Raw genomic sequence first — 16971 nt, 5'->3', positions numbered from 1 at the left:
CATATCTACTTAATCATTGACAGTACACATATATACATAAATAAATATACATTAACATGCAAACACGTGTGCATGTGAATATATATATATACATATATATATATATATCAATAAGAAAAGCATCCCTGTTCTTAAGTTAACCATTTAAATATAGACAAAAATAGGTGAAAAGAAGTATGAAAAAGAGAGAATGAAATGATTATAATTGTGATAATATCCCAATAATATGACAATAATTAGGAAAACGAAAATATGAACAGCTACGTTTATTCATCTTTATATAATGAATGCAATAAAGTGATATTTATGTATGTAAACATGTGTGTCTGTTTATCCACAAATGTTTACATACATCACATAACTATAGGCAGGTTTGTAACTAATATAAATACTTAGCAATATTATTTATTCATGAACTATATATCTAGAGCGCATAGTTATTTATTTCATGGAAATAGAAATATATAAATTCCATGATTATTGATCAGTTCTCGACAAAAATTTAGGGGAAAACTTTAAAGTTTAAAAAATATTTTCCTTAGTGAAGTACTTTTAGTTCTTTGCTGTACTCTCTAATAGCTGAAGTTAAAAATCTATGTGTAGCCCAAACAAACATGGCTGACTATATAGGACAACTTGTTTATGAATAAGGACGAAATAGCAATTTTTCTTGTTATGTATGGCTATCTTTTGTCGCTAGAATTACGTCGAAACACCAACTGAGAATATTTCTGAGTCAGGAAATTCATTTATCTTTCAATTCTTCACTTTGATTACAAATTTTATGGGGGAAACACGTCAGCACTGCTCGTAACGAGATGCTTACGGGAAGAATTTTGACCTGGATTCTGGCATAACCAGCCGTCTGAAGAATTTTGGCCAGACCATCATACTTGTTATATATGTGCATTATTGAACGCTGAACTGATTCATTTTTCTTTTAAACGCCACCCTTTTTCTTTTGAACTCTTTTATCATTTTAACATTTTTATTTGGATGAGTTTCTGATTTCTACTGAAATGTCAGGCATCGTTCTAAGACCAATTGATGGAGGCGAATCTATCACCGTTCCTACAGATTCACAGACCGTTATCGGTCGAGGCAACTTTTTACAGGTAATTAATATTATTAACACCTATTGATGTTGACTAATAAAAAAATATGCAGGAAAAAATTCCGATATGAAATTATTACCATGTTAATTGTTTTTAAATCTACATTAACGTCTAGATTTCGGTTTTTTATTGATCTTTTTTTTATATTTTTTCTTTCTTATTTCCTTATTGCTTTGTTTTATTTTCCTTTCTTGCTACCACGGCACATGTGGGGGTTATTTTATTGAGCTCAGCACATTTTTTTTCGACTATTTCTCTTGTTTAGCGATTAAATGATTCATTCGAAAAGAAGCCCAAACAATCCAGCATGCAACAGTGCTACTACTACTGTGAACCGTTCAACCCCTATGTGTATGTGTTTTGATTAGCTCTGACTTGTAGATTAACATTAGTGCTCACTTCCACTCTACAATGTCTGTTAACGTTTTTAACTTTTGGCCTTGATTATTGATCAGTTATATTACCGTAACTATGTCTACGTTTCTTTCCATAAAAAGTTTAAATGGTCTTTTTTCTTAACTAATAAGCTCTTTTACCCCCTCCCTCCAATTCCGTTAGATTGTACGTGCTGTGTTTAGGACTGCAGCAAGCTTCACCGCCACTTCTTAATGTCGAAGGAGAAAGACTACATTGATGATGGCTTGCTTAAAAAATATTTCTCTTATTTAGCACAAGTTATCTGTTTTTTTCCATGGTAGAATTGCTTTTTGTATATTTAGTTCTAAGTAATTTTACCAAATCTTTTATAAAATCTAGTTCAAATCAAAACTCAAGAGTGGATTATTCATTCGAATAAAGACCGCACTAGTTGATTTGAAATATTGAAATGCTTGAGTTAATCCTTAAAGCTTTAAAAGTCTACACCTGCTTCCCAATTTTATATGCTTCACCATTTAATCTATTTTCCATACAACACCAAATAGGAGCTTTAAAGATTGCTTCAGATTTTATCTGGCAGTAGTGGTGGGTGCATTTGTTTGTTTGTTTCTCATTTTCTTTCTCTGTGTCTCTTTCACTTGATTTTTGTAAACAAGTTTGAAGAAAATATGATTTACCTATTTCGGAAACAAAATTATCGCTGTGTGAATACTAGATAAAGTTAAAGCTGGACTCTAACATTAGTTGATGTGTTGAATGTAGCTGGAGAAGGGCGGTTAGCCTCGATCGAAAGCTTCTAATTTCCCTCGCATAATTTTGAATTTGTTTTATGATTTTTCTCCCATTTAAAAACATTTCCCCCCAAATATATATATAATTAAAACAAAAATATCCATGTTAGAGAGTAGGGTAGGGTGGAAGAAAGAAATCTGAATGGAATTTAGTATGAAAATAGTGGACACGTTAAAATTGCGGCTACACGTTAAAGCTGGTTGCTGTTTATTACAGATCATTACCATACACCTGCTGTGTCTGTGTAACACAGCAATTCCTTGTTTTTATTGTCTAGTAGTTACAGGTATGCAAGGAAATCTAATCTGGGTACTGCGTAGAAAATTACAAGTTGGAAAGAAAGAAATTAGCATTTCATCTCAACCCTGAAGATTCAGCTTCATTTTTTTTTTAATTGCATAGCGAAGAACATTCTTGTTTTTCATTTATTTTTTTTCTTTTCTTCTATTTAATTACCTCGTAGACAGGAAAGGTCAAAAATAATCACAATATCCGAAATATTAGTCGTTTTCTTTCGCTGGTTCTCACATGTAGATATATTTGTCCACATGTGACGAGTCATGTAAGTTTCATAAACCTACTAATTAAGGCTTTAATTGAATTGTGTATAGAAATTTGGTTAAATAAAATATAATTGTATTTGTTATATACGTACACACACACACACATATATATATATATAATATATATATATATATTAGAAATATGTATTTATATATATTATGACGTACGTATTTTAATTTATAAAACTATGTATATATAATTATATATTTATATAAAAAATTATTTTTGATTTTATATATATTCATATATATATTTACATACACACCTACATATATGTGTGTGTGTATATATATATATATATATATATATACATAATATATATATATATAGCTATGTGTGTATATATATATATATATATATATACACACACATATATATATATATAAGCAGATTATATAATTTAATCATAATTTCGCATCCATTTTCCGTGCTAGCATCGGTTGGATGATTCAACAAGATCCATCGGATTAGCAGACTACATCTGGCTCCAGCGGTTTAGTTTTATTTCTATGGCTGGATGCCCTTCCTTATGTCAACCAGTTTGCAGCATGAACTGGGTTCCTTTTTTTTTGTGGCACCACCACTAGTGAGATCACTACATAACTAGCAATATGATATGTGTGTGTATATATATAATATATATATATATATACACATATATATACATACTAATGTATATTTGTATGCATGTGTATATATGTGTTTGTGTGTATGCAAATTAGCAGTTCTTTGAGGCTTCTGGATTTGTTGTGTATATAAACAAATTGGCTGCTTGTCTCTCTGTGATCGTTCAAGTGATGTAGGCACCTGATGAGACCCACAGGGGTTGAAAATTGATTAAAACTTAATCATTTTTTCAGTCTATGGAAAACTCGTTAGGTTTATGGTATTTGTAGGTTTACTCACTCATATGTTTATGTATATACATATATATGTATGTATATGTATATACATCGAAAGCATTACAATCCAGTTTTTATAATTTTGATTCTGGATGTTTTTGTTTGGAACAATGAAGTTCCCAAATTCATTTTCTCAAGGTTTATCAGGATTTGGAAGGTGTTGGCTACTGTATTACCACCCCATTTTATTGTAGTGGATTTTGTTTATGCAGAATTGAGAGCCAGCTGTGTGAGTATTTCAGGTTTAGTTCCATAGTGTGGATCTTTGGGCAAGTGCCTTCTATTATAGCTCCATTATGGCCAAAACCTTACGTGTAGATTTGTAGATGGAAACTGAAAGAAGTATAAAACTGAAACTGAAAGAAGTGTAAACAAGTATCGTTCATTTTCAGTATTTTGCAAAAACATGTCTAGCTATGGGGAAAAATTACCTTGGAAACAGATAAGTGTTAGCATCCAGCTACAGAACACATGGCTCAATAAACTCCATCTGACTCATGCAGGCATGGAAAAGTAGATGTTAACCCTTTAGTGTTCGCATTATTCTGCCAAAATTAATACCTTTTCATCCAAATTGTTTTGAACTAATCAGGCATTAATCTTGTAGCTATGAGATTTTGATGAGGTGGCTGTTAATTTTTAAAACGACATTGTAGGGTTGGTGTGAGAGACCAGATCTGGCCAGTTGGAACATAAAGCAGGCAGAATACTTTTGGCCGGATATGGCCGGTTTAAATGCTACAGGGTTAACCCCCCCCCACACACACAACCGATCGTGGCCGTTGCCAGCCTCCCCTGGCACCTGTGCCAGTGGCATGTTAAAAGCACCCACTACACTCATGGAGTGGTTGGCGTTAGGAAGGGCATCCAGCTGTAGAAACACTGCCAGATCAGACTAGAGCCTGGTGCAGCCTCCTGGCTTCCCAGACCCCGGTTGAACCGTCCAACCCATGCTAGCATGGAAAACGGATGTTAAACGATGATGATGATGATGCTTGTACTGGTGCCATGTTAAAAGCATCCACCACAGAATATAAAGTGGTTGGTGGTAAGAAGAGATCCAGCCATAGAAACCAAGCCAAATCAGACTGGAATCTGGTGTTGCTCTTCAGTTTGTCAGCTCTGGTAAAACCGTCCAACCCATGCCAGCATGGAAAACAGATGCTAAAGGATGATGATGATGGTATGCATGGTTGTGTGGTTATGCAGTGCACACCCTTGCCAACTGTGTGATCTTGGGGTTTAGGCGTCTTGGGCATGTGTTTTCTGCTATAGCTTTGTGAGTGAATTTGGTAGAGAGAAACTGAAACAAGTCCATTGTACTTGTATATGTGTGTGTTTGTATTTCCCATTGTCTTCACATGTATTTGATATTTGTAAACAATAGCTTGCTTTTCACTGCTAAAATGGAAAACTAGACATGATGGTGCTTTCTGTATATGAACAACAAGTAATCCTTTTGACTTGTTATCTTGAAAATACTATGTTCTAGTTTAATTTTTTTTTTATTAGGGTTTCCTTCATATCTGTGTATGAGACTTTTGTAGAGTGGAAGAATAAAGCTTCCAAAATTTTGTTTTTCAATTCCAGGTTGTCTCATTTCCAGGATAATGGGACGATATTAGCTTCTGTATTGCCTTTTTATATGTATGTGTGTGTGTGTAAAATATTTAATCAGTAATCATTTATCATTATGGATTAAATATTTTATTCACTCTCAGATTTATCATTGAGTTCTTCATTCTAAATGGCTGGACACAGCTTCTTTAGAAGAATGTTTTTCGTTGAACTAACTACTATGGATTAGTTCAACAAAATACATTGTTTTGCCTGTAGCTCACCTGGGTGTTGAATATATTTTGTCAGATTAACAATTATGGATTAAATATTTTTATTCACTCTTAAACTTGTCTTGAATACTTTATTCTAAACTTGTCTTCAATACCTTATTCTAAGTTCTTTTGAACTTGCCATCCTGGAATATATATATATATATATACATACCATCATCATCATCATCATTTAATGTCTGCTTCCCATGCTGGCATGGGTTGGACAGTTTGACAGAGGCTGGCTAGGCAGAAGACTGCACCAGGCTTCACTGTCTGTTTTGGAATGGTTTTTACAGCTTGATGCCTTTCCTAACACCAACCACCTCACAAAGTGGACTGAGTCCTTTTTTTTTATGTGGCAATATATGGATTTCTATAATCTGGTGATAATCACAATAAAAGCTCCTTTAGTGAACCTGGCTACAAACCACATAGTAAAAAAAATACAAAGGAGTGTCATGTAGAATCCTAGACACCTGAAATGCAATAGATCCAATCAAGGAAATTATTTCATGAGGTGTATATAGAACAAAGAAAGTTGCAACGATGGCTGTGAAATGGCCATCATGCTATGGATATCAATTGGTGAATATGTGTGTGTGTGTGGGCTTATGTGTTGAATAAGCATCCTACACCTTTTAGTTTTATTTTTCAAAAATTTCTTCAATAGTGGTGATTACAATATTCATCCCAAAACAAAACTTTCCAGAGTGGCTATGTGGTAAGTAGCTTGCTAACCAACCACATGGTTCCGGGTTCAGTCCCACTGCGTGGCATATTGGGCAAGTGTCTTCTGCTATAGCCCCGGGCTGACCAATGCCTTGTGAGTGGATTTGGTAGACGGAAACTGAAAGAAGCCTGTCATATATATGTATATATATATATATATGTATGTGTGTTTGTGTGTCTGTGTTTGTTCCCCTAGCATTGCTTGACAACCGATGCTGGTGTGTTTACGTCCCCGTCACTTAGCGGTTCGGCAAAAAGAGACCAATAGAATAAGTACTGGGCTTACAAAAAGAATAAGTCCCGGGGTCGAGTTGCTCGACTAAAGGCGGTGCTCCAGCATGGCCGCAGTCAAATGACTGAAACAAGTAAAAAGAGTTAAAAGAGTAAAATTGGTTTCACCCCAACACTTAGAAACTTTTTATTGTTAATTGTTTTTTTTTTAAATATTTTTTTCTTTTTTAATTCTGTGTTTAAGCATACAGAGATTACAATGTTGAAAAGAATTTTTTTTTTTAAATGCCCACACCTGCTCAATATTAATGTTCCAGAAGTTTTGAAACTCCATCTGTTCATTTGCTTGTGTGTTAATAACCTGTGAAAGATAAGCAGCAGATGACATGAAGATGGCTTTAATGTGGTCTTTGGCATGCAAGAAATAACAGCCAAATTTCTCTCAAATCATGCATCCTCCTCTAAAATCTTTTAAAATAAAAGAAGACATTGGAGAATCTGAAGGGTTAGGGGTATAGTTAGAGGTAAAGACTGTGATTAGGGGTTAGGATTATGGTTAGAGCTGCAGTTAAAGGCTAGGATTATTGTTAGAGGTTAGGGCTGTGGTTAGAGATGAGGGCTGTGATTAGGGGTTAGGAATATGGTTAGAGTTTAGGATTATGGCTAGAGGTAAGGACTGCAGTTAGGGTTATGGTTAGAGTTTAAGGTTGGGGTTAGGATTATGGTTAGAGGTAAAGGCTGTGATAAGGAGTTGGGATTATGGTTAGATGTAAGGGCTGCAGCTAGGGTTTTGGTTAGAGGTAAAGGCAGTGATTTGGGGCTGGGGTTATGGTTAGAGGTAAGGACTGCAATTAAAGGTTGGGATTATGGTTAGAGGTAAGGGCTGCAGTTAGGGTTATGGTTAAAGGTAAATGCAATGATTAGGAGCTGGGGTTATGGTTAGAGGCAAAGGCAGTGATTAGGGGCTGGGATTATGGTTAGCGGTTAGGGCTGCAGTTAAGGACTAGAATTATTGTTAGAGGTTAGGGCTGTGTTAGAGATGAGGGCTGTGATTAGGGGTTAGGAATATGGTTAGAGGTAAGGACTGCAGTTGGGGTTAGGATTATGGTTAGAGGTAAAGGCTGTGATAAGGGGTTGGGATTCTGGTTAGAGGTAAGATATGTGATAAGGGGTTGGAATTATGGTTAGATGTAAGGGCTGCAGCTAGGGTTTTGGTTAGAGGTAAGGACTATGATAAGGGGTTAGATGTAAGGGCTGTAGTTAGTGTTATGTTTAGAGGGAAAGGCAACAATTAGCTAAGGGGTTAGGATTATGGTTAGATGTTAGGGCTGCAGTAAGGGTTATGGTTAGGGGTAAAGGTAACAATCAGGGGCTGGGATTATGGTTAGAAGTAAGGGTTAGGATTATGGTTAGATGTAAGGGCTGCGGCTAGGGTTATGGTTAGAGGTAAAGGCAGTGATTAGGGGCTGGGGTTATGGTTAGAGGTAAGGACTGCAATTAAGGGTTGGGATTATGGTTACTGGGCCTGATGAAGCCTTCTGGCTTCACAGATCCCAGTAGAACCGTCCAACCCATGCTAGCATGGAAAACGGACGCTAAACGATGATGATGTAAGGCCTATGATAAGGGGTCGGGATTATGGTTAGAAGTAAGGGCTGCAGTTAGGGTTATGGTTAAAGGTAAATGCAATGATTAGGAGCTGGGGGTTATGGTTAGAGGTAAAGGCAGTGATTAGGGGCTGGGAATATGGTTAGAGGTAAGGGCTGCAGTTAAGGGTTAAGATTATGGTTAGATGTAAGGACTGTGATAAGGGGTTGGGATTATGGTTTGATGTAAGGGCTGCAGATAGGGTTATGGTTAGAGGTAAAGGCAGTGATTAGGAGCTGGGATTACGTTTAGAGATAAGGGGCTGGGATTATGGTTAGCAGTTAGTGCTATGGTTAGCAATAAGGGGAGTGTTTAGGGATTAGGATTATGGTTAGAGGTAAGAACTGCAGTTAAGAGTTAGAATTGTTGGATGTAAGGGTTGTGATTAGGGGTTAAGAAAATGGCTAGAGGTAAGGATTGTAGTTAGGGGTTATAGTTAAAGATTGGAGCTGCTGTTAGGGGTTAGGGTTATGGGCAAGGTCTTTGGTTAGGGGTTAGGGTTGCAATTAGGGTTTAGGATTTTGGTTAGAGGTAAGGTCTTTTGGTTGGGAAGGTTAGGATTTAAGGCTAAGGATTAGAGTGTCATAATCTTCATAGTTTCCAATATAGAATTTCCCCCAAATTTTGTAAAACAGGTGTAATGTGATTAAATTAAAATTTTCAAATTCTGTTCTATATTTGGTGGATGTGTGGGTGAGTGGAAAATGTAGAAATCTGAAGAAATTGTTTAAAGAAGAAACTGTAAAGGTGGGTGTGTGACATTTGAACAAGATTTTGCTGTTATTGCTTGTATGTTGACTGGCCACATTAAGGTTGGATAAATGTGGTTATTCTGAAAGCTGGGAGGGTGGAGGTATAAATTTTAGAAAATTGATAATTTGTAAACAATTTTCTTTCAGAATCATAATCTCCATACTTTAAAGATTGAATTCAAAACAATTTTCAAAACCAGCTTAAAACCCCAAAATGTGGGGTGGGGCTGGGGATAAATTTTACATGCATATATTTACATAAATGTATGTATGTATGTGTATATATATATATCACATGACCGACCAGGATATCAGATGTTGTTACACATCACTGGTCACAATGCACTTCGCATTGTTTTAGCCTTCTAATGACGCCACCCCGCTGGCTAAGCGAGCAGGCCAACAGAAGAAAGAGTGACAGAAAATTGCGGCGAAAGAGTACAGCAGGGATCGCCACCCCTTCCCTGCCGGAGCCTCGTGGAGCTTTTAGGTGTTTTCGCTCAACAAACACTCACAATGCCCGGTCTGGGAATCGAAACCGTGATCCTACGACCGCGAATCCGCTGCCCTAACCACTGGGCCATTGTGCCTCCAAAGTGCTCCAATATATATATATATATACTCTTTCTCTTTTACTCTTTTACTTGTTTCAGTCATTTGACTGCGGCCATGCTGGAGCACCGCCTTTAGTCGAGCAAATCGACCCCGGGACTTATTCTTTGTAAGCCCAGTACTTATTCTATCGGTCTCTTTTGCCGAACCGCTAAGTGACGGGGACGTAAACACACACCAACATCGGTTGTCAAGCAATGCTAGGGGGACAAACACAGACACACAAACACACACACACATACATATATATATATATACATATATACGACAAGCTTCTTTCAGTTTCTGTCTACCAAATCCACTCACAAGGCATTGGTCGGCCCGGGGCTATAGCAGAAGACACTTGCCCAAGATGCCACGCAGTGGGATTGAACCCAGAACCATGTGGTTGGTAAGCAAGCTACTTACCACACAGCCACTCCTGCGCCTATGCATATTTACATGGAATCCTCACTACTGCCAGAGGCATGAGGAAAGCATCCAGTACACCCTGTAAAGTGTTTGGTGTTAAGAAGGGCATCCATAGAAAACATGCCAAATCTGATACTGGAGCTTGACATAGCCTTGCAGCTTGCCAGATTCTGTCAACCCATGCCAGTATGGAAAATGGACATTAAATGATAACGATTATAAAGACGTGTGTGTGTGTATTGACAACTATACCTTTTTCTTAATGCTGCCTTAGTACCTTGAGAGAAATGTTGTACCTAAGAAGCATCAGTTGTGGTGTGCAAGAAAGACAATTGCGCTGGTATGGTCATGTGGCGAGAATGGATGAAGATAGGTGTGTGAAAAAGTGCCAATCCCTATCAGTTGAGGGAACCCGTGGAAGAGGTAGACCCAGGAAAACCTGGGACGAGGTGGTGAAGCACGACCTTTGAACTTTAGGCCTCACTGAGGAAATGACCAGCGACCAAGACTTTTGGAAATATGCTGTACGTGAGAAGACCAGGCAGGACAAGTGAGCCCAGCCCACTTATGCATGCCTTTCCTCTCTTGGACACAAAGACCTGTTGAGGCACCAGCCTCGCCTGGCACCTGTGCGGGTGGCACGTAAAAAGCACCCACTACACTCACGGAGTGGTTGGCGTTAGGAAGGGCATCCAGCTGTAGAAACATTGCCAGATAAGATTGGAGCCTGGTGCAGCCTTCTGGCTTCCCAGATCCCCGGTCGAACCGTCCAACCAATGCTAGCATGGAGAACGGACGTTAAACGATGATGATGATGATGATGCCTTATATCTACCATTGATACCCTCCCTCCACCTTTGTTCACCACTTACTACACTCAAGCCATATCTCTCTGAACATCTCCATTCCTATTAGTATATTATATTATTATATGTGTATGTATATATATGTATATATATGATGCACCATCCGTACGTGGCAGATGCCAGCGCCGCCTTGACTGGCTTCCATTCCGGTGGCACGTAAAAAGCACCCATTACACTTACGGAGTGGTTGGCGTTAGGAAGGGCATCCAGCTGTAGAAACATTGCCAGATCAGACTGGAGCCTGGAGTTAAAGGCTTATAGTTGTAAAAGACAGTTTGTTTCAAAGCTAGGCAAAATGAAATCACCCTGGAAGAGGATGGAAGTGGCAGAAACTGGTATTTCACAACATCTAGCTGCTTATCAATCCCATGTACTTGTCTTGCTTCTGAAATAAAATCAATAATACTTGATACAGTCCTGTAGTTCATTGGTTTCTGTCAAACTGTCCAACCCATGCCAGCATAGAAGACAAACATTAAATGCAATGCTAATGATAATGATCATATGTATGTGTAAGTGTGTCAGGACAAAACTTCGAAGTCACTGGCAACAATATTCTTGTATAAAAATAATAAATTTGTAATCTGCAAAACTATAGAGTAATTCATCAGATGAATATAAAATTGTTTTTATTATAAATATTAATATATATATATATATCTCAACCTGGAACCTTGAAGACTGCTTAAATGCAAGAAAGTATACTAGTCCCTTAATATTTGATATTCAATATTTCATCTATTCAATAAGACAATCAATACTTCATTTCATTTTACTATATATACTATATATTCTATATTCTACATTAATATTATAAAGAATGCAAATAAAATATAAAAAACAGACAGTTGGAATTCCTTTGAATAATATATATATATATATATGTGTGTGTGTGTGTGTATTTATCATTGTTTTAATCTCCTGTTTTCCATGCTTGCATTGGTCAGACAAGAATGTAGAGCCTTTTTTTTTATGGCTGTATATTCTCCCTTATTCCAACCCTCACCTTTTTCAAAGTAAGGTAATAATCTCTCCTGTCTATCCAACCTATCCAACAATGAACAGCACAAACATTGTTGTGCAGGGAACTGGAAAGAAACGACATTTGAATGAACCTTTTGTTTACAGTCAGCAACCATGCATGAAAATGAGGTGATGTACAAATCCACTCACACAAACGCACACATATATATGCTTGCATATATATATATATATACCTGGATGTATATTAACATAAAGGCTGGAAAAATTGGTATATTTTTAATTTCATGTTACATGTGTTTCATTACAGTATAGGAAATACATTATGAATATAAACATTAATAATATGAATAGAAATACCAATAATCATAATATGAATTCATAACAGGTTAAAAAGCACCATCCGAACGTGGCCGATGCCAGCGCCACTCCGACTGGCTTCTGTGCTAGTGGCACATAAAAAGCACCATCCGAACGTTGCCAGCGCCGCCTTGGCTGGCTTCCGTGCCGCTGGCATGTTAAAAGCTCCAACCGATCGTGGCCGATGCCGGACCCCCTGCTGGCATCTGTGCAGGTGGCACGTAAAAAGCACCCACTACACTCGCGGAGTTGTTGGTGTTAGGAAGGGCATCCAGCCATAGAAACTCTGCCAGATCAGACTGCAGCCCCTGGCTTCCCAGACCCCGGTCGAACCGTCCAACCCGTGCTAGCGCGGAAAACGGACGTTAAATGATGATGATGATGTATATGCATGTAGAAAATGTGTATGAGAACTTTTATCTGTAATTTCTCAGATGAAAATTTAAAAATTATATTATTCACCAGAACTTTTAACTAGTTTTTATGCATCATTTGATTCCCAAAGTGGAAGTACTGCCCCCAAGGGAAAGATCCAGAGAGATGTTGAAGAAAAGTGGGATGTTAATGTGGTGGCCAAAATGGGGTGATAGATGTAAGAAAGAAAAAATATTAATAGGTTAATTAGGTTTTATTTGTGAAATACAGTTGTTTTGAATTTGCTGCAGAAAGTGGTTTATATTTGTGGTGGGAAGTGTGAGGGAGTGCTAGGAATGTGGCCTGGGTGCCAAGGGGGTGGCAGCTTGAAAAAGTTTGGGAATGACTGATTTAAATAAAACATCTATTTACATATTTTTGACTAGCAGTGTGGCCTGGCGTTGCTCGGGTTTGTAAGGGAAATAACTATAAAGCATTTTTAGAGAGTTATAGCCAAAAAATGGAAAAAAAATGATGGTAAATTTTTTTTTTTAGTTAAAAAGGTTGAGTTGCGTCCCCTAGACGGTCTGTGGTTTGTGTTTCTGATTCTCGACCCCATGTCGAATTTATCGATTTTTTTCAGAACTGGGGGAACTTTTCAAAATTTTCGCTGTGTTAGTTTTGAATTATGACATTGGGCTATGTGTGTGTCAAGTTTCATCAGAATCGGTTGAAAGCCGTGGTCAGGGTGAGGGTACAAGCTAACAGACACACAGAAACACACACAGACAAACTGCCGTTTATATATAGAGAGAGATAAATGGAATACACAGTATTGCTGATGAACTTCACAAGGACACAGCTTGGATTATAATTCCTTCTATACCTGCATGTATATATATTTAAAGGGTAAAGAGGCCCTTCAGTCATGAATGACCATGAGATTGCACCTAGGAAGTTACCCTCTGACACACAAGTCCAGGCAAGGTTGTTTTTGGAAGGCGGCGAGCTGGCAGAATCGTTAGCACTCCAAGCGAAATGCTTAGCAGTATTTCGTCTGCCGCTACGTTCTGAGTTCAAATTCTGCCAAAGTCGACTTTGCCTTTCATCCTTTCGCGGTTGATTAAATAAGTACCAGTTACGCACTGGGCTCGATATAATTGACTTAATCCATTTGTCTGTCCTTGTTTGTCCTTTCTGTGTTTAGCCCCTTGTGGGCAGTAAAGAAATAGGTTGTTTTTGGAAGACCAGCAGTCGTCCATGTATACCAGCCTCCGTGCCAATAATGTTATCCAAGGGAAAGCCAAAGGCCAATATGGCTTGGCACTAGTGACATTGCTACTCATTTCTACAGCTGAGTGAATTGGAGCAACATGAAATAAAGTATCTTCCTCAAGAACAGAACACACAACCCGGTGAGGGAATTGAATTCACTACCTCATGATTGTGAGCTCGATGGTCAAGCCACTGAACCATGTGCCTTCACACACACACACACATGCACGTACATGTGTACATGGATGGAAGCACTCTGTCGGTAACGACGGCGAGGGTTCCGGTTGATCCGAATCAACGGAACAGCCTGCTCGTGAAATTAACGTGTAAGTGGCTGAGCACTCCACAGACACGTGTACCGTTAACGTAGTTCTCGGGGATATTCAGCGTGACACAGAGAGTGTCAAGGCCGGCCCTTTGAAATACAGGTACAACAGAAACAGGAAGTAAGAGTGAGAGAAAGTTGTGGTGAAAGAGTACAGCAGGGATCACCACCATCCCCTGTCGGAGCCTCGTGGAGCTTTTAGGTGTTTTCACTCAATAAACACTCACAATGCCCGGACTGGGAATCGAAACCGCGATCATATGACCGCGAGTCCGCTGCCCTAACCACTGGGCCATTGCGCCTCCACTACATGTGTACATACAGTGGGACTGAACCTATAACATAATCCTGAAGCCATGTCTGCATCGAATTGTGAGAATCCAAGATATTCTGAATTCTCACAACCTTGCAGCTGTTATGATGAGCAGTTATGTGTAACAGCATGTGGAGTTTTTTTTTTCCTGCTTCAACGAAATACTATTTTATTTTACCTTTGGTATTCAAGTACTATGTTTCTTGTTTTGCTCCTAATGTGCTCACATGTATATATAGAATGGCTGTGTGGTAAGTAGCTTGCTTGCCAACCTCATGGTTCCAGGTTCAGTCCCACTGCGTGGCACCTTGGGCAAGTGTCATCTACTATAGCCTCGGGCCGAACAAAGCCTTCTGAGTGGATTTGGTAGATGGAAACTGAAAGAAGCCCATCGTATATATGGGTGTTTGTGTTTGTCCCCCCCAACATCGCTTGACATCCGATACTGGTGTGTTTACATCACCTTAACTTAGTGGTTCGGCAAAAGAGACTGATAGAATAAGTACTAGGTTTACAAAGAATAAGTCCTGGGGGCGATTTGCTTGACTAAAGGTGGTACTCCAGCATGGCTGCAGTCAAATGACTGAAACAAGTAAAAGAGAGTAAAGAGTGTGTGTGTGTGTGTGTATATATATATATATATATATATATATATATATATATATATATATATATATATATATATGATCATCATCGTTTAATGTCCGTTTTCCATGCTAGCATGGGTTGGACGGTTCAACTGGGGTCTGGGGAGCCAGTAGGCTGCTCCAGGCCCAGTCTGATCTGGCAGTGTTTCTACAGCTGGATGCCCTTCCTAACGCCAACCACTCTGTGAGTGTAATGGGTGCTTTTTACGTGCCACCTGCACAGGTGCTAGACGAGGCTGGCAACGGCCACAATCGGATAGTGCTTTTTACGTGCCACCGGCACGGAGGCCAGTCGGGGCGGCGCTGGCAACGACCATGTTCGGATGGTTCTCTTATGTGCCACCGGCACTAGTATCACAGCTACAATTTCCATTGATGTTGATCGATTTCGATTTTGATTTTCACTTGCCTCAACAGGTCTTCACAAGTAGGGTTTGTGTCACAGGAAGGAAAGGTATGCATAAGTGGGCTTGCTATGTCCCAGGTAGAGGCCATGGGTTATGGTCTCACTTGTCCTACCGGGTCTTCCCATGCACAGCATACTTCCAAAGGTCTCGGTCTCTGGAGAGAGAGAGAAGTCTATTTGCAGCTGCGTAGCAAATAGACTTCACTCAGACCAGCGATTCATTTCATTTCAAAGTAATTTGAGTTCATGGTATTGATAAGTCACAATAATGACAAAATATCAGTATCTACTGTTTTCAATCACTTTGGGCAAGTTGTCTTGTGTGCTCTGAGACATTCTGTGCTCTGACCCTTTAGTATTTAAACCAGCCAAATCAAGCCCAAATTTTCAATTAATTCTATGTTGAAACTGGCTAGTTCTGGACTCTCACTCCTACCTTACAATGTCATTCTAAAAATATACAATCACATTATCAAAATTTCAAAGCTATGAGATAATGCTCGATTAATTCAAAATATTGAGGATAAATAAGCATTACATTTGACAGAGTAATCTGAATGCTAAAGGGTTAACAGTTGGTGTCATGCAGGGAGCTTTTCCTGACATTGTAGGGTAGGTGTGTGAGGCTGAATCTGGCCAGATTGACCATAAAACAGGTAGAATATTTGGGTCAGATATAGTCAGTTTTAATACTCAAAGGGTTAATTGGTTAAATCTCTAACCAACTGGTGAGTAATAATAAAAGAAGTGAAATAGAACCAGTGTATGTGTTTATTATTGGCATAATGGTGCTCCCAAGATACAACAACATGATATTTTTGTAGTAAGAAATAACAGCTTTTCATTTTCAAGTCCCATAAAAGTGAAAGTATTCACCTTGTAAAATGTTTTCTTGATTGAAATCTTACTGTATTTTTATAAAGTAAATATTTTTAGGGATTGTATAAAAAAAAATAAAGATATTTTGTGTATTGTAGAAGTATAATAAATTTATTGCACAAAAATTTTAACTATAAAATCTTATATTGAACCCTAAGGGCCATATGGAGCCTGGTTGAGAACTTTTCTTCTTAATCCTTTTTTCCCCTTGTGGAGCATAGGGCCTCAACAGTTGTTTTCCATTTCTTGCGGTCATTGATGTGTTTCTTGGCTGCTTCCCATGTCAGGCCGGTGGTCCTGAACTCGTCCAAAATGCTCTGCTTCCATGTCTGCTTCGGGCGTCCTCGCTTCGTTTTCCCCTGCAGGTTCCAGTCAAGTGCTTGTCATGTCACATTTGAGGCTTCTTTCTGCAATGTGTGTCCAATCCATCTCCATTTCCTTCGTCTAATCTGAACATGTATGGGCTCCTGGTTGGCCCTTTCCCACAGGTCGGTGTTTGGCACTCTGTCGAACCATTTCAGATGGAGGATCTGTCGGAGACATTTGTTGATGAAGGTCTGGATCTTCTTGTAGTTGCTGCAGGTGGCTCTCCATGTTTCA

At 38.6% G+C, this 16971-nt stretch overlaps 1 protein-coding gene across 3 annotated transcripts in view; it reads left to right on the top strand.

Moving 5' to 3' along the window:
• Positions 1-536: 536 nt before the first annotated feature.
• LOC115210968 (aprataxin and PNK-like factor) overlaps positions 537-16971 on the top strand; it is a 121603-nt gene continuing 105168 nt past the window's right edge. The window contains exon 1 of one of the 3 annotated variants that reach the window (XM_029779793.2): positions 537-1115. In XM_029779793.2, coding sequence (XP_029635653.1) covers positions 1020-1115 — 96 coding nt within the window. In that variant the 5' untranslated portion in view covers positions 537-1019. The remainder of the gene's footprint in view (positions 1116-16971) is intronic. The other 2 variants (XM_029779792.2, XM_029779794.2) reach the window with 2 other exon arrangements.

The sequence above is a fragment of the Octopus sinensis genome, linkage group LG4 (genome assembly GCF_006345805.1).
Source record: "Octopus sinensis linkage group LG4, ASM634580v1, whole genome shotgun sequence".
NCBI lineage: Eukaryota > Metazoa > Mollusca > Cephalopoda > Octopoda > Octopodidae > Octopus > Octopus sinensis.
Note: the sequence above shows the minus strand (reverse complement) of the source record. Positions and strands in the feature narration are given on the sequence as shown.